The sequence below is a fragment of the Vulpes lagopus genome, chromosome 18 (assembly GCF_018345385.1).
Source record: "Vulpes lagopus strain Blue_001 chromosome 18, ASM1834538v1, whole genome shotgun sequence".
In the NCBI taxonomy this organism is placed as follows: domain Eukaryota; kingdom Metazoa; phylum Chordata; class Mammalia; order Carnivora; family Canidae; genus Vulpes; species Vulpes lagopus.
Genome location: NC_054841.1, coordinates 33,609,012 through 33,624,334, shown reverse-complemented (window position 1 = coordinate 33,624,334; position 15,323 = coordinate 33,609,012). Strand labels below are relative to the sequence as shown.

General features: G+C 39.5%; 1 protein-coding gene across 1 annotated transcript in view; it reads left to right on the top strand.

Annotated features, from left to right (window-relative positions):
* TMX4 (thioredoxin related transmembrane protein 4) overlaps positions 1 to 15,026 on the top strand; it is a 54,205-nt gene extending 39,179 nt beyond the window's left edge. Inside the window, exons 7-8 of the mRNA XM_041732764.1 lie at positions 6,667 to 6,730; positions 8,288 to 15,026. Coding sequence (XP_041588698.1) covers positions 6,667 to 6,730; positions 8,288 to 8,646 — 423 coding nt within the window. The 3' untranslated portion in view covers positions 8,647 to 15,026. The remainder of the gene's footprint in view (positions 1 to 6,666; positions 6,731 to 8,287) is intronic.
* Positions 15,027 to 15,323: the final 297 nt, after the last annotated feature.

Below are 15,323 nucleotides of genomic sequence, written 5' to 3'. Positions count from 1 at the left end.
TTTTCCCTGACAGGAAAGTGCTTAGCAGGGAAATCAGGCAGAATCGCAGAAGGGGCAGTGAAGCATCAAGATTCCTGGAGTCACTATAAGACTGCGGTGCCTGGGACAAAGCTCACTGCAAACTGCAGTCCCGTTTCACTAAAGGGCTGGAGCACCGCAGCCCTTTGGGGCATTTGGGAGAAGCCTGCTGCTTACCCTAGAGCCTGGCAACAGATGGAAGTGGCTGTCCTCCATTCCCTTCAGGAGAGGCGGTCCCTGGGAGCGCGGATCCAGCAGCAGGGCCCTGGATCCAAGGACACTGAAGTGGATGAAGTTGGCTATCCTCCATTCCCCCTGGAACAGGCGGAAGCAGGGAAAGCACAGGAAAGCAAGAACTCCCCTGCTGCACCCGTCCCCAGGAGCACCTAGGCCAGTGTGGACTGCGGTTAGTTACTATGGGGAGCTCGACTGCAGAGCTGGACATCTGGCTGCCACCATTTTTTTTTTCCCTCTTTGTTTCACCTTGCACATACCTTTGAAAGGCAGGGCCTCTAGGGAACAAAGACCTCACAGGATAAACAGCTCATACTGAGCCCAGCACCTGGCAAGAGGCGGGACATCTCCACTCAAGCACAGACACCTGAGAATAAGTGCAGCAGACCCCTCCCCCAGAACTGCTGGAAGAACAAGGGAAAAGCAAGTTTACTGAATAAGCAGCACTAGAAAGCTCCAGGACTGAGGGAAAAGAGTATATAGAACTAGAGGGTCCTTTTTTTTTTTTTTCTTTTTCCATTATAACTCTATATCACACTAAAATTTTTCAATATTTTTTATTTTCCCACATTGACTACAATATTTTACCAGCTCTTCTTTTTTAAGATTTTTCCTTTTTGACTTTAATATTTTACAATTATATGTCTTAGATATATTTTTCACTTCTGGATTCCCTTCAACGTTTTCAATTTAATTTTTGTAGATATACAAGATACGGGTTTTTGTTTTTTGTTTTTGTCTGTCTCGTTTTGTTTTTGCAATGGTGGAAATTAGTACTTTCTAACACACAACCAAAATATACCCAGAACCAAGGGAACACCAAGTTGGTTCATTCTGTGAGATTATATTCTCTCTTCCTTCCCATTAGCCCTCCTTTTTTATCTTGTTTATATTTTTGTGGTCGATGTTGGGTCTTTATATAAGTATTGCTGGTTTATATAAATTTGGGATTAAGCATCTTTTAACATATAGAACAAAATACACTCAGAACCAAGAGGATAACCCTATATGTCCCCTCAGGGGGACCACATTCCCTCTCCACTACCACTTCCTTACCACCACCATTCCCCCTACCACCTTTTTTCCTTTCCTTTTTTTTTTCTTTGTTTTTTGTTTTAGTTTTTAAATTTTTACTACTTTGTTTTAAAATTTGTTTTTCACTTTAGTGGTCCTTTTGTTTTATTTTGTTCTGTTCTTCATTTTCTTTCACTTTCTGGTCTCTTACCTCTTTGTAATCATCTAGGGTGTATTTTACTTAGGCTGTGCTTGATTTTTTTTTTGACTCAGCCTGCTCATACAGCCACTCTGCACTGGACAAAATGACTAGAAGGAAGAATTCACCACAAATGAAAGAACTGGAAACCATAATTTCTGCCACAGAGTTACAGGATTTGGATTTCAATATGATGTCAGAAATTCAATTCAGAAGTACAATTATAAAGTTAATGATTCTGGGGAAAAAAAACATAAAGGACTCTACTGCAGAATTGAGATCTAATCAGGCCAAAATTAAAAATAGTTTAACTGAGATGCAATCCAAACTAGATGCTCTAACTGCTAGGATTAATGAGGTGGAAGAGAGAGTGAGTGATATAGAAGACAAGTTGATAGAAAGGAAGGAAGCTGAGGAAAGAAGAGAAAAAAACAATTAAGAGCCCATGAGGAAAGGCTTAGGGAAATAAATGATAACTTGAGAAGGAATAATATATGTCTAATTGGGATTCCAGAAGAGGCTGAAAGAGAGGGAGGACCACAAAGTATATTTGAACAAATCACAGCTGAGAACTTCCCAAATCTGGGGAAGGAAACAGGCATTGAGATCCAAGAGATAGAGAGGACCCCTCCAAAATCCATAAAACCCATTCAGTACCTTGACATTTAATAGTGAAACTTGCAAATTTCAAAGCTAAAGAGAAAATTCTTAAAGCAGCAAGAGACAAAATATTCTTAACTTATATGGGGAGAAATATCAGATTAACAGCAGACCCCTCCATAGAGACCTGGCAGGCAAGAAAAGGCTGGCTATATTCAGGTTACTAAATGAGAAGAACATGCACTCAAGAATACTTTATACAGTAAGGCTGTCACTGTGAATAGGAAAGATAAAGAGCTTCCAACATAGGGAGAAACTGAAAGAACATGTGACCACCAAACCAGCTCTGCAAGAAATATTAAGGGTCACCCTGTAAAAGAAAAAGGGAGCCCAAAGAAACAATCCACGAAAACAGGGACTGTACAGGTAATACAATGACACTAAATTCATATCTTTCAGTGGGCTAAATGATCCCATCAAAGGCAGGGTATCGGACTAGATAAAAAAGCAAGATCCATCTATATGTTGTCTACAAAAGAGTCATTTTAGACCTAAAGACACCTCCAGCCTAAAAATGAAATTGTAGACAGACAGACTATTAATTGATGGAGCCACCCAGGTGCCTCAGACCTGTTTCTCTTTACCATTCAAATGGTCCTCAAGAGAAAACTGGGGTAGCAATCCTCATATGAAATAAATTAGAGTTCATATTAAAGGCTGTAATAAGAGATGAAGAGGGACACTATAGCACACTTAAAGGTCTATCCAACAAGAAGACCTAACAGTCATGAATATTTATGCCCCTCATGTGGGAGCCACCAAGTATATCCGTCTATTTATAACCAAAGTAAAGAGATACTTAGATGATAATACGCTAATAGTAGGAGACTTCAACATGGCACTCTTAGCAAAGGACAGATTTTTAAAGCAGAACATCACCAAAGAAACAAGGGCTTTGAATGATACACTGGACCAAATAGATTTCACAGAACATTCCATCTGAATGCAACTGAATACACATTCTTCTCAAGTGCACATGGAACTTTCTCCAGAATAGACCACATACTGGGTCCCAAATTAGGTCTCAACCAATACCAAAAGATTGGGATTGTCCCTTGCATATATTCAGACCACAATGCTTTGAAATGAGAACTCAATCACAAGAAAAAATTTGATTCTAGACTGTTAAAGTGATAAAGTGATATACAATATTATTCCTTTATAAGAAGTTGGGAGGATAACTTTATTTAACAAAATGATAATAATTTCAAAGCAGTAATCATAATTTTTTGGTAATACATTTCCATAAAGTACCAGACACATATCTCTGGTTCCTTTTCTACACTGTAGAAAAGGATTCCTTTTCCAACTGTAATATGTATTAAAAGAAGCACACAACAGCTAGAATTTTTGCCTTCGGGGAGGTCTGCAGATGTGCATTTCAGTGTTCTGTGTCACCCTGGCCATTAACTGAGGGCTGGCTGAGAGGAGAGCCCAGGCATGCAGTTACGTGAAGCTTGGTCCTGGTGTCTTTGGAAGTTCTTCCCTCTATGAATCTTTATGGAGTTTAATTTATACAGTGGCCAGAAGGAACACCATGTTTTCCATAGAGAAGTGATTTTCTGATGAAGTTACTGTTTCCCATAAACCTGATTATGATGTTTCCTACTTTTTCCTAATTTTAAAAGATGGGAAGTCAAAACGAGGCTGTTAGTTTAGATTTTTATTTGTTTTCTTGACTGAGCCTCATGATGACTGAAATACTTTACTAAATGTTATTTTTCACATGTAAACAAAGGGCTCAGTTTTCAAGTATATATTTTGCATTTTAGACCAGTATGGGAAAGACCAGTAAGTGAGTAGTCTATATATGCAATCATTTTGGCAGTGTTGTTGTCCGCCATCAGTGACTGTGCTGTGAAAGATGGGAGACTGCAAAGCTCTAGGCAAGCAGAAAAGCAGTGGAAAACATTGGCAGTGATATTATGTCTCTGTTATCTGTCTCCATTTCAGTTGGTATATATAGTCACTGTCTAAATTTTGGTACTTGGGTAGATTATTTTTCTGTGTGTTGTTCACTACTGTCTAGCATAGAGCTTCCCCCAAAGGAGGGTCTCTAATATAGGAGGTATAGATTTCATTCTGTGAAAGATGGTAAATCTGCTTGCTTTCCTCATTCAGTTGCATACTGTCTGTACCTACCTGGTACAGATGAAACCAGAAAATATAACCCTGGAAGGAAAGAGGAGGAGGATAGCACCATTCTCCTATAGACTCAGTGGGGTTTTTTTGTAATTTTATTTAAATTCAGTGTACCAACAAATAATAGAACACCCAGTGTAGACTCTGTTTTTATTATTTTTAATTTTTATTATTTTTTGAAGATTTTATTTATTTGAGAGAGTGAGAGTGAGAGTGAGCACAGCAGGGGGAGGGGCAGAGGGAAAAGGAGAAGCAGGCTCCCCACTGAGGGCATGGTGTCCAATGCAGGACTCAATCCCAGGACCCCAGGATTGTGACCTGAGCCAAAGGCAGACAGACTATTAACTGATGCAGCCACCCAGGCGCCCCAGACCTGTTTTTAAAAAGTGCCATTCTTAGTGGCTCAGAAAGTGGCTCATTCCAAGGGAATGGTTCTCTAGACCGGAAAATAATTCTTGAAGTAAGAGAATCTGGGAGAATAAGAGCTTCTGAGCACTAAGGCTACATGATGGAATTGTGTACTATTAGACATAAAACAGACCTTGAAGATAGGTTAGCCCAAATCCATCCTTTTGAGAGACTGCAAGTGAGAAAGCAACTAAGTAACTTGTCCAGGGTCACACAGCTAATAAGAGGCAAGGCTGAGGCTGTCCTTTAAGTGTTTTCTAGGCCCTCTATACCCAGCCCTCTAGCTGGCCCAGGTATATCACAGGTGGTACTTACTCCCTTCCAGGCTTCGTTGTAAATGCCAGGATTTCTTGTCACTGGTAAATGTTTCTTCTTTCCCTTCCCTAATTATGTCAAGACCAAAATTTAACCCTACAATTAGAATTAAGAAAGGCAAAAGAAAACAGGTAACAAAAAATTATATCCCACAAATAGCTAATAAGCATGGAACTGTCACATTAAAATGTAATTTTTCAACTTCAGGCTTTTCAGATGGAAATGTTTTCCTCTTTACTGTTCAAATCAATTTAATGGTTGGGATCTTCTTCCTCCCCAGCCCACAGAGCTTCATGCATTCCATGGCCCTACCACATGGATGTCCATAATCCCGGCATTCAGGGCTTTCTCTCCATCCAGGAGCCCCCATGGTCCAATTTGTTGTAGCTCAGAGGAGCCAGGCAGCTGTTGCTGTCCATCTACCCTAGACTATGCCTCGGGTCTTAAATGCTGCCTCCTTCACGTGGTCATTCTTCTTCCCAGACCTATAACAGGTTGTTCTGGCTGTAACTCTGAAATATCTGTCAAAATGCTTTATTCATTTTTCTTATGGAATTCATGTTCCATATTGCTTCATAATTAAACCGCCATTTTCCCCCTTTTTCTGAACCTCTCCCCGCAGAGGTTAGCCTGACATCTTGAACCTAATGAACCAAATTTTAAATAAGTAATAAATGAATATATAGATGATAATAATTCTGAACATAAAGGAGCATACTCATTTGATGTTTATGAAATTGAATCAGAAGTACTATAACTTCTTTAGAGTCTTTAAAATTTTATAGCACCATTAAAACACTAATGTATGAAGTAGTATTACTATTTTAAAGACTGGGCAATTATTCAAAGTAGGGGTAAAGCTGGGGAGTTAGCTAGGTACAAGGAAAAGTAGATTGCCCTTACAGACAGAGAGTTTCTTCCTTGTTGGATCTTTGTGTTGTGGGGTGCCATAGGGGAAGGTGTGAAGAATTGGCTACAGCTTATCCTGGGCCCAGCTAATTGTGCCAATTGACATGACCTGTAACTCCATCACCATGGCCCAGGCGGGGCATGGAACAGGGACTGGGATGAACCTGCTCCTAAGGAGCTTGTATAGTTTCTCAAGAGAGGGATGTTTATAGTAAGTAGACAGTGATTCATGCTGTACTAAGGTCAGAATGAAGCCAAGACAATCACACTCTAAAATAGTGTTTGGTTCATATCATCAATGACTTTTCTCACAACTTATTTCTGTAGAAATTTCTTATGGTACTCTTAAGAATTCTAGAGCCTGACATAGTCTTTTACTCAATCAGTGGTTAGCCATTGGTGAGAGGCAGCTGTATGCAGACTAACTTTGTTTGGCCAAAGGAGTGTTTTTTAAAAAGCCATTTTAGGCTTGGCTCATAGTATCTATTTTCTTATACTTGATTGATTTATGTATTTTTAGTGGACTCTTTATAGATATTTGACTTTGTGTCCTGTTAGTCCTGTTATATAGTAATAATATTTTCCTGTATTGTTACATTTGAAAAATAGGAGATTCTTAATTGTACCCATGTCTTTTTTGAGGACTTTTGACCAACTGCTAATTATTTGTTTATGAATATCTGGTTATAGAACCAAGGCCTAAATTTGAGATATTTTGGTAATAAATGTCATAGCTAGTCACTGTAAAATTGCTTTTTTCCTTCCAGGTCCTGGTGGTAATATCAGAATGTTTCTATATACCACTTCCAAGGCGTTTATCTGAACACGCTGGTAAGTGTGATAAACCTCTGTGATAGAGTATTTTTGGAATTCTCTGGTGTGCCCTTTTGTGCTCAAAGAGATACTAGATTCTTCTCCCTGATTTGCATCACCGTTACCAAATTCTTTGAAATATGTTCTCTAGATCAGATATGAAGAAAAATTCCTTTTTTTCTTCCCTGAAATTAGGGAATACTTCATTTTGGCAATTATTTTTTCCCTTTAAGTGTATGTCCTTCATTAATTAGTTGACACCTCTTCCTTCATCCAAACTGGAATGAAGGAGGGGAATGCCTATTTATTATAGAGTTTCAGCTAAGTACCAGTAACTATCCTAAGTCCTGTAAAAACAGTCTCCCCAAATCCTTGCACTGCACCACACAGTTTGTGGGACTCAATTAGCCCTGGATTTGCATGTTTTTTTTTTTTTTTAAGATTTTATTTATTTGAGAGAGAGAGAGAGGAAGTTGAGCAGGAAAAAGGGAGAGGTAGAAGCAGAACCCCTGCTAAGTAGGGAGCCCAATGTGGGACTTGATCCCAGGACCTTGGGATCATGACCCGAGCCGAAGGCTGACGCTTAACCTACTGAGCCACCCAGGTGCCCCGGATTTGCATGTTTTTATTCCTAGCTTTGAAACTTTGCATGAAGAAAGACTTCTTTGAGGCTTTAAAATGGTTGAATTTTATGTAGGAGTTTAACTAAGCTGCTATTTCTTTTGAGTTCTTGAAGTTTTCCAGCTAGGAGACTTCCATAGATAATTAGAAAATACATTATATTCCATAGAATTCTTAGAAGTCACAGAAACTCAGTTTAAAGTAATTTAGGGGGAAAAAAAGAGGAAAAAATTTTAACTCACATAACTGAAAGATCCAAGGATGTTCTGATTTCAAGCATAGCCCAAGGAATGTTAGGTTTCTCCTTCTATGTGGCTGATTCAGTGGCTGTTAACAGCTCGGACTCACATATTATCAGTTTAGCAATTCCTGTAGAAAGAGAGAAGGCTTTTCTTTTTTTTTTTTTTTTAAATGTTTTATTTATTTATGATAGTCACAGAGACAGAGAGAGAGAGGCAGAGACACAGGCAGAGGGAGAAGCAGGCTCCATGCACCGGGAGCTTGATGTGGGATTCGATCCCGGGTCTCCAGGATCGCGCCCTGGGCCAAAGGCAGGCGCCAAACCGCTGCGCCACCCAGGGATCCCGAGAGAAGGCTTTTCCTCTCTACTCTGGGCAAAAGCTCCTGGGAAATCCTGTGATTGGCTTGCTTAAGTCACATTTCTCACCAATCACCATGACCAATGATTGGGTTGGAGGGTTCTGGAAGGTACAAAATATAAAGCATGAGAGAACCTTCATCTTTCCTGCCCTGGTGCTCTACTAAAGCCAACAGGGTCAGTGAAATCTCCAGATGGAGCTAGGACACCATCAATCAGAGATCTGTGCTGTGTGATAACATAGCTTCAGATTGGAGAACACTGTCATGTTCCCACATTTCATTTCATGGCTAAACACAATCAACTGCTGAATGATCAGTTTATTCAGAGGATGTTCCCTTCTTTTCCCTCCATAGAGCAGACTCAGAGGCCAGAGGATGCTCACAAAGCTGAACAGCTGCAGGATGCAGAGGAGGAAAAAGAGGATTCAAATGAAGAAGAAAACAAGGACAGCCTTGTAGATGATGATGAAGAGAAAGAAGATCTTGGTGATGAGGAGGAAGCAGAGGAGGATGAAGAAGAGGACAGCTCTGCTCCTCCTGTGGGTGAGGGGAGAAATGACACCCAGGGCCAAGGGCCCCTGAGAGAAGTCCAGCAGCTGGGCGAACTTGAGCCTGAAGAACAGGTGCCTGTGTGGCCCACCTCAATCCACGCGGAAGTAGCCCAAGACACATTGAGGCAGCGTAAAAATCAGCATGCCGATAAGGAACCATAGGTCTAATGACAGTATTTCAGAGAATTCAGACCAAAGGAATAGGTCAGCCTCCCTCTGGTCTGCAGTGTAAATCAAATCCTTATTTTTTCCTGAATGAGCAAGCTTCTCTTAAAAAAACAATCTCTAGTCATGTAGTCTCTGGCATTAAGCCTCATGTATATTAATGAGAGTCTTTCAGGCATGACAATCAGGAAACAGAAAAACAGACAAACATGATGTTAGGATCTGTTGGGGGATTTGGCATGGGCACAAATTCATTGGCTTGGGGCTAGAGAGTTTTGACCAGAGAAAGCACCCTGCAGGCGCCATAAAAAGAAAGCAAAGCAACACGACCATGCTCACGATGCATGGGAGGTCTTGCAGAAGTCTTGTGTTAAGCATTTGTTTTTGTCAAACTGTTAGAAACACAGCCACCACGGTACAGAGACACTCTTTTAGAGCTAGAAATTGAGAGGGCCCTGGGTATTATGGTAGAAAAGAGCTTGGATGTCATTCCAACTCTCTAAATCTCCTTTGTTATGATTTATTTCTTACTTTTAGTATTTCCAACTTTCCCACCACGGGCCTGCAGGCGCCCCACACTCTTCACAATACTTCCTCAGTGAGAGGCCTCAGACAGCGGCCGCTTGACATCAGTGGCGTTCATTCTGACTTAAGGGTTTACATAATCCAGAACCAAAGCCCATGAAGCCGTGACTGCCAAGCATCTTGAATGAAATGTTGTAACCTTTGGAGATTCAAAAGGAAGTAGGGATTTTACAGGAGAGATTTTTGTTGTTGTTTGCCAAAATGTAGTAATTTTTTTTTCCCGAAAGGTTCCTGTAGCAGTATTCTTTTTGAAGCCAGAAGTGCCCTAAGTGTTGCCAGTATAAGGTTGTCTTGTGAAGAGAACTTGAATACTTTGTTGTTTTGCTTCCATCTCAAGGGGTTCCCTGGCTCTTGAGCCACTTTAATATTAACTGCAAAACCATTTCTAGTTTTGTTTCAGTGATGTGCTTTTGGTGAAAGAATTAATGAAAGTGAATATCTAGAAATGAAAGATTTGGTTTCGTTTCCTCCTTCCTTAATCTTGTGAAGAATTTTATCCCTGTAAATCTCTCAATACTCAATCTACTAAAAGCACCCTGGGGGCTCAATTTCTTTTAAACAATCCATCCATCTACTTCTGCCTTACCTGATTTATGTCTTAGAATAAATTCATAAAATTAGATTCCAAGCTTATGAAAGATGTCTAAAGTTGATCCCACACCCCTTGGGTCCAGACAGAAAAACAAGTAATCCAGGTTTATGAAATTCGAAAAGTTTCTGTCGTCTTTATAAAGAAATATGCAGTATACTCCTGTCTGACTGTTTAGGTAACCCTTACCTCGTATTAACTTTGAACACAGGCTCCCTGGAGGAGGGGGAGGTGCTGAAATTCTCCACCCTCAAGTGGTTGAACGGGCCTGTTGCAAGCCCCACACAAAGGGAGTTATTATTCTGATAGAATCCAATGTTTAGAGATGGTTATTTTTCATCTTTCTAACTCAGTTACCTGACAGTCTCATCCCCTAGTACTGTGAGGTTCATGAAGAGTCGCCACTAGTTTTTCTCTTCAGACAGCAGCAGCACCTTGTGTTGGAGACCATCACAGAGCTGACAGACTGGGGAAACCTTGACTTTGGCTCATTTCCTGCCCCGCCTGCTATGTCTCTAACACATCCTCAGCCCAAGCACCCTAGTTCTGATGATGGCAGCTCCGTCTTCCTGATACTGGGAAGCTTTTCTGGATCATTGCTGAACAGGGCCTGCCCACCTGTCACTGGATTTCTGTTCTCTTACAATCAGCTGAAACAAATTTTTCAGAGATCATTAAGTTCAAGTTCAGAGGTATGGCATAAGAAAGGTTTTGTAGTTTGGCTTTTTGTATCATACATCCCCCTTTCCTACTCCTTATATTAAAACTTATTTTTTTTCTTTGTAAGTGGAGTATTTGACCAGAAGGGAAGGAATAAAGAAATAAAATCCACTTTGGCTTTTTATAAATGTCAGGCCAATTTCCAATTGGACCCCGAATAATACCTAATTATACAACAAGAGAAATGTAGGTTCTTTCTCAGCAACACTTAAAAAAAAATTGGAGGAAGAGGAGAAAATAGTTTGGAGAAGAAGATCCATTAAAAGTTGAAGCCTCTGTTGCTATAGGAACTTTTTTTTTTTCTAAACATCCTGGCAAAAGATGGGGTTTTTACTAAATGGCCTGATAAGTACACATCTAATTTAATTTCTTTCCACTTAAGGCCTTAAGGTTTGTTTTCAATATTTACTGAATATAAAACTAAAGGAAAAAAAGTCAAACTAAAATAATTTAAAATTTGATGAATATTTCAATAGGCTTTTATGCATTTTTCCTGTAGATAATATGTTTCATCCAGAAATCAAATATGTGGAAAGATGATTTTGATTTAAAAAATAAAAGATAATCATGCTTTCCTATGTTGCAATATTGGCTGTTTAATTACAGAACAGTATTTTATGTAAATCAGAATTAGGAAAATTAAATAAAAGTGACTAGATTTTGGAGTGGCGGTGCAGTGCGTTATGTGTGAGTAGTTGGAGTGGGGGTTCTTTTGTCTGATGATAGGGAAAGTTTGAAACTTCTGCCTAACTTCTTGTTAGTTTCTTTTATCATTCATTTCTTGCTAGATCTGTTAAACTACCCCAGCTTGCTTAGAGATCTCATTATTGAAGCTGTGGACAGCTAGTCCCACTTCTTTCTTTCCCTTTGAAGTGTAAACACTGAATGGGGTGATGGGCAGGGCTCATTGACTACACAGATCCTGCACCTCAGGAGCGTGTATGTACAGCCTGATATGGTGCATATGAGCCCTGTTAGCTACAGGCCCCTTTCACTACAAAAAAGAAATCCAAAATAATGACTGTAATAAAAAGTAAACAAGCTTTAGCCAGGTTGCCTTTTGACAGTGGAGAAAGCCAAATTTTGACTTTTTTTGTGGCCAAACCCTTTGTTGATAACTAACTATGGCATTGTTATAGGATTTGAGTATATATATAAGCCTGCAGAGCCTGCATCCTGTGATACTTTTGGGGGGGAGATAATAAAAATGTCTTCTAAGGCGAGCCCTTAGCCTTCATGACTTTTTATGACCAAGTCTTTAAGAATGGAGCCTGTATGCTGCTTTATAGGATGGCAAACATTAAAGAGCCCCCTTCCCAAAAAAACCCACATAGAAACAAGAGTGTATACCTGAGATTTCAGTATAAAGTATTAAATTGGCATGAAGTGAAAGAAAGAAGGGAAAGACTGGTGCTTTTGCTAATGTGTATCAACTATCTCTGTCCATCTTGTTGTTGAAGTATTATTTCTGCCAGTATTATAAACGTGTAACAGATTCATCCCGTCAAATACAACATTTTTGGAAAGTATTTATGTAAATCTTTTGTGCCAACAGTAAAGTTCCCTCTTGTTCAGTATCTTTAGTCCTACATTTTGATCTTCAGAAGATCAGTTTGTCTTCAAAAACCAAATAATGAACCTTGAACGGGGCAGCTCTTTGAAGAGATGCGGTTGGAAGGCCTTTCATGTTTCAGACCAGGACATGGTCTTCAGATAGCTTCTTCTCGGTCAAGTTTCATGTGAACTGTGCCACTGTATATATGTGATTCAGATAATTTTCCCATGTTTCCAATGCAGTTTAATTGTATTTGTTACTAAATAGCTTCTTTGTGCAAATGCAGTTTTTACACTAAAAATACTGTTTATTTGTATTGTAATACATTATAAATTCATTATTTATATTCTTTGTAATAGTCTTAATTATTTAGTTCAGTGATATTTAATGATTTTTTTCTTCCTCCATGTGTTCTTTGCTTCCCCAGATAGCATCTGCAGCATCTGGAATGGGGAATCAAGATATGAGTCTCAAGCAGTACATTGCTTGAATTACAAATCACCTTATCACAAAATTGTATATAACCTTTGATCATATGTTTTATTTTATTGTGAACTTCATTTTGCATCCAAACGTAATGAGAGTGCTAAGTAAAATCAAAACTGTATGGCTTTCATAAAAGTATTTTCACAAAAGTCATTTGCCTAAGCAGTGAAAAATACTGCTTTGTTAAAAATAATTTTCATGTGCCCATCCTCCATCCGATCTGTTTGCTCGCCTCTTTCTCTTTCTTTCTCTTTCTTTCTTTCTTTCTTTCTTTCTTTCTTTCTTTCTTTCTTTCTTTCTTTCTTTCTTCTTTCTTTCTTTCTTTTCCCTTTCCCTTTCCCTTTCCCTTTCCCTTTTCTCCTTCCTTCCTTCCTTCCTTCCTTCCTTCCTTCCTTCCTTCCTTCCTTCCTTCCTTCCTTCCTTCCTTCCTTTTCTTCTTGACTTGGTGAAATGGAAACCATGTGTCTTTTAGCTGCCCTGAAAAGTGCATCAAACCAACAACAAGTGCAAAGATCCAAGACTTCCTCTTTGTTTTAGGCATTGTGTTGCCTTTAGAAACTCATTTCACTCACTGCTCAGGTCCCTCTCGGCCCTGAGGTCTGGAGGTGGCCAGGGCTGGTGCAGATGGCAAAGGATGCTGCTAATCCTTCAAGACACTGTGGACTGACCTGGTCTCCTAGGGCATTCAGAAGACTTCCCATCACTGTAGCATTGAAAAAGAAAGGAGATGATGGGATCCTCTCAAACCCCCGAAGGGTCTGAACCATGGATATTGGATTTTTCACTTTTGAAAGATAGTAGGAGGATGTGTAGTAAGGAGAAAATGTTTAAACTTCCATATCACAAAGTCATTCCCTCAGATAAACTGTCTCAGAAGGCTCATTTGTCTATATGGAGAACATCCATTACGCTATGTCTCAGCCTATGTGAACTTGGTCGTACATCCTTGGTGGGAGCAAACCCTGCAACTTTTGAAGTAAAAAACACTGAATTGCAAAATGTTATCCCCTGCTTTGCCCCAATCTTGAAGACTTTGGAACATATTCCAAAATAATAGGAATTCTTTCTTAGAACGTGAATTTCTCAAGATTGATAACTGTATTAGATAGTCTAGGTTGTGAGGCTGTGTTAGCGGAATCCTAAATCTCAGAGGCTTTTTTTTTTTTTTCTTTCAGAGGCTTTAAGAAGAAGAATTTTATGTCTGTTTCACTTAGGTCAGGTCAACCATCTCAGATAATAGTAGCTCTCTGCAGGTTTTTCTGGGACCCAAGTCAGGACAGGCTTGTGGTCTGACATGTGGCTTTTAAGGTGACTATGGTTATTTTCATCCCACCAGGGAAAAGGATATGAAAGAGTGTGTCTGGGAGATTTTTAAAGCCAGGCTGCCAAGAGGCACACACTACTTCTTTACTTGTTCCTATGAGAGCACTTAGTCACAGGGTCACACCTAACCAAAAAAGAAAGCTAGGATATGTCATCTTGCCATGTGCTTAAGAGCAAAGGGAAATTAGAGGGCTGGCCTCTCTGCCCCGGGGACTTTATTCTACCTACCTGTGCCACCTGTGCCACCTGAGTGTTTCACAAAGAGTTAGTCATGTGAACATGCAGGTGGCAGGAGAGGAAAGAATGCATATGGCCCAGCACTGCTTATCTTCCTTCTGGACTTTGCTATATTTGGTCTTCAAGATACCCGACTTCAAACTATGAGTGGTGTGTTCTTGGAGGGTTTATATTTTATTTGGGAAGGTGGACATTAATAAGTGGGATAAGAATTACAAAGGGAAAAGTTCAGAGATGCCATATGAGTTTATGAAAAAGGAACCTGGTTTAGGTGAGAATTTAAGTGCTATGTGTGACCAGGGAGGGTATGATTAGGGGTTACTGAGGCAGAGATGGATTTGATACCCCCTCCAGTACATGCGCATGACCTTGAAGCATGCACATATGGAAACAAAGGGCTAGCATTATCTCAATGGGATATTCTTTGCTGAGCCATCAGGATAGATTCTGGGTCTCGGTTTTCCTTTTGTATGGGGGAGTGATAGAGGAACAATTTCTCATTTATCTTCGCATGAGCTGTTTCTCCCATTTTGACATCTTTGATATCTACTCAGTAATTTATAAACTCCATAAATCTCCCTGAATGGGATTCTAGTTAATAGACATCTGGTTAATCATGTTAACCTAAAAATTATACTTTAGAAAGATTGATACTCCCTTGCTACTGGTGGAGCATATAATTCCTAAAATTACTTATTATAATTGGTTAGTCTGGTAGAGCACATAGGATAGACCCAGAGGATGTTTGTATTCCAAAGGGACAATCTTAAGATTCACTGAATTACACAGTTGTCACTCTATGGGACTGTCTTCAAATTCTAGCACTCTGTGCAATAAATTTTAAACGTGTCTCAATCCAATAAATAGCATTAGAAGCCAGCAGCTTATTGGTTGTCTATTTTAACTGTTTCACTAATAGTAATTTTGTACAAAGTATTCTAAAACTTTTCATATCCTTGACACTCCATAAATGGGAACTGGCTGTGGGCAAAGTCTTGTGATTATAGAGTGGCATCAAGTCACTTGGTCCTCCTTCAGAGTCTTTATTAACAATGGAAAAATAAGAATTACCTCCTAACAGAGAAAATTGTCCTATTAAATGGCATAGAATAGGGTGACTTCTTTTTCTTTTCTAGATTTCTGTATTTATTTTAGAGAGGGACGGAAGGAGGGGCAGAA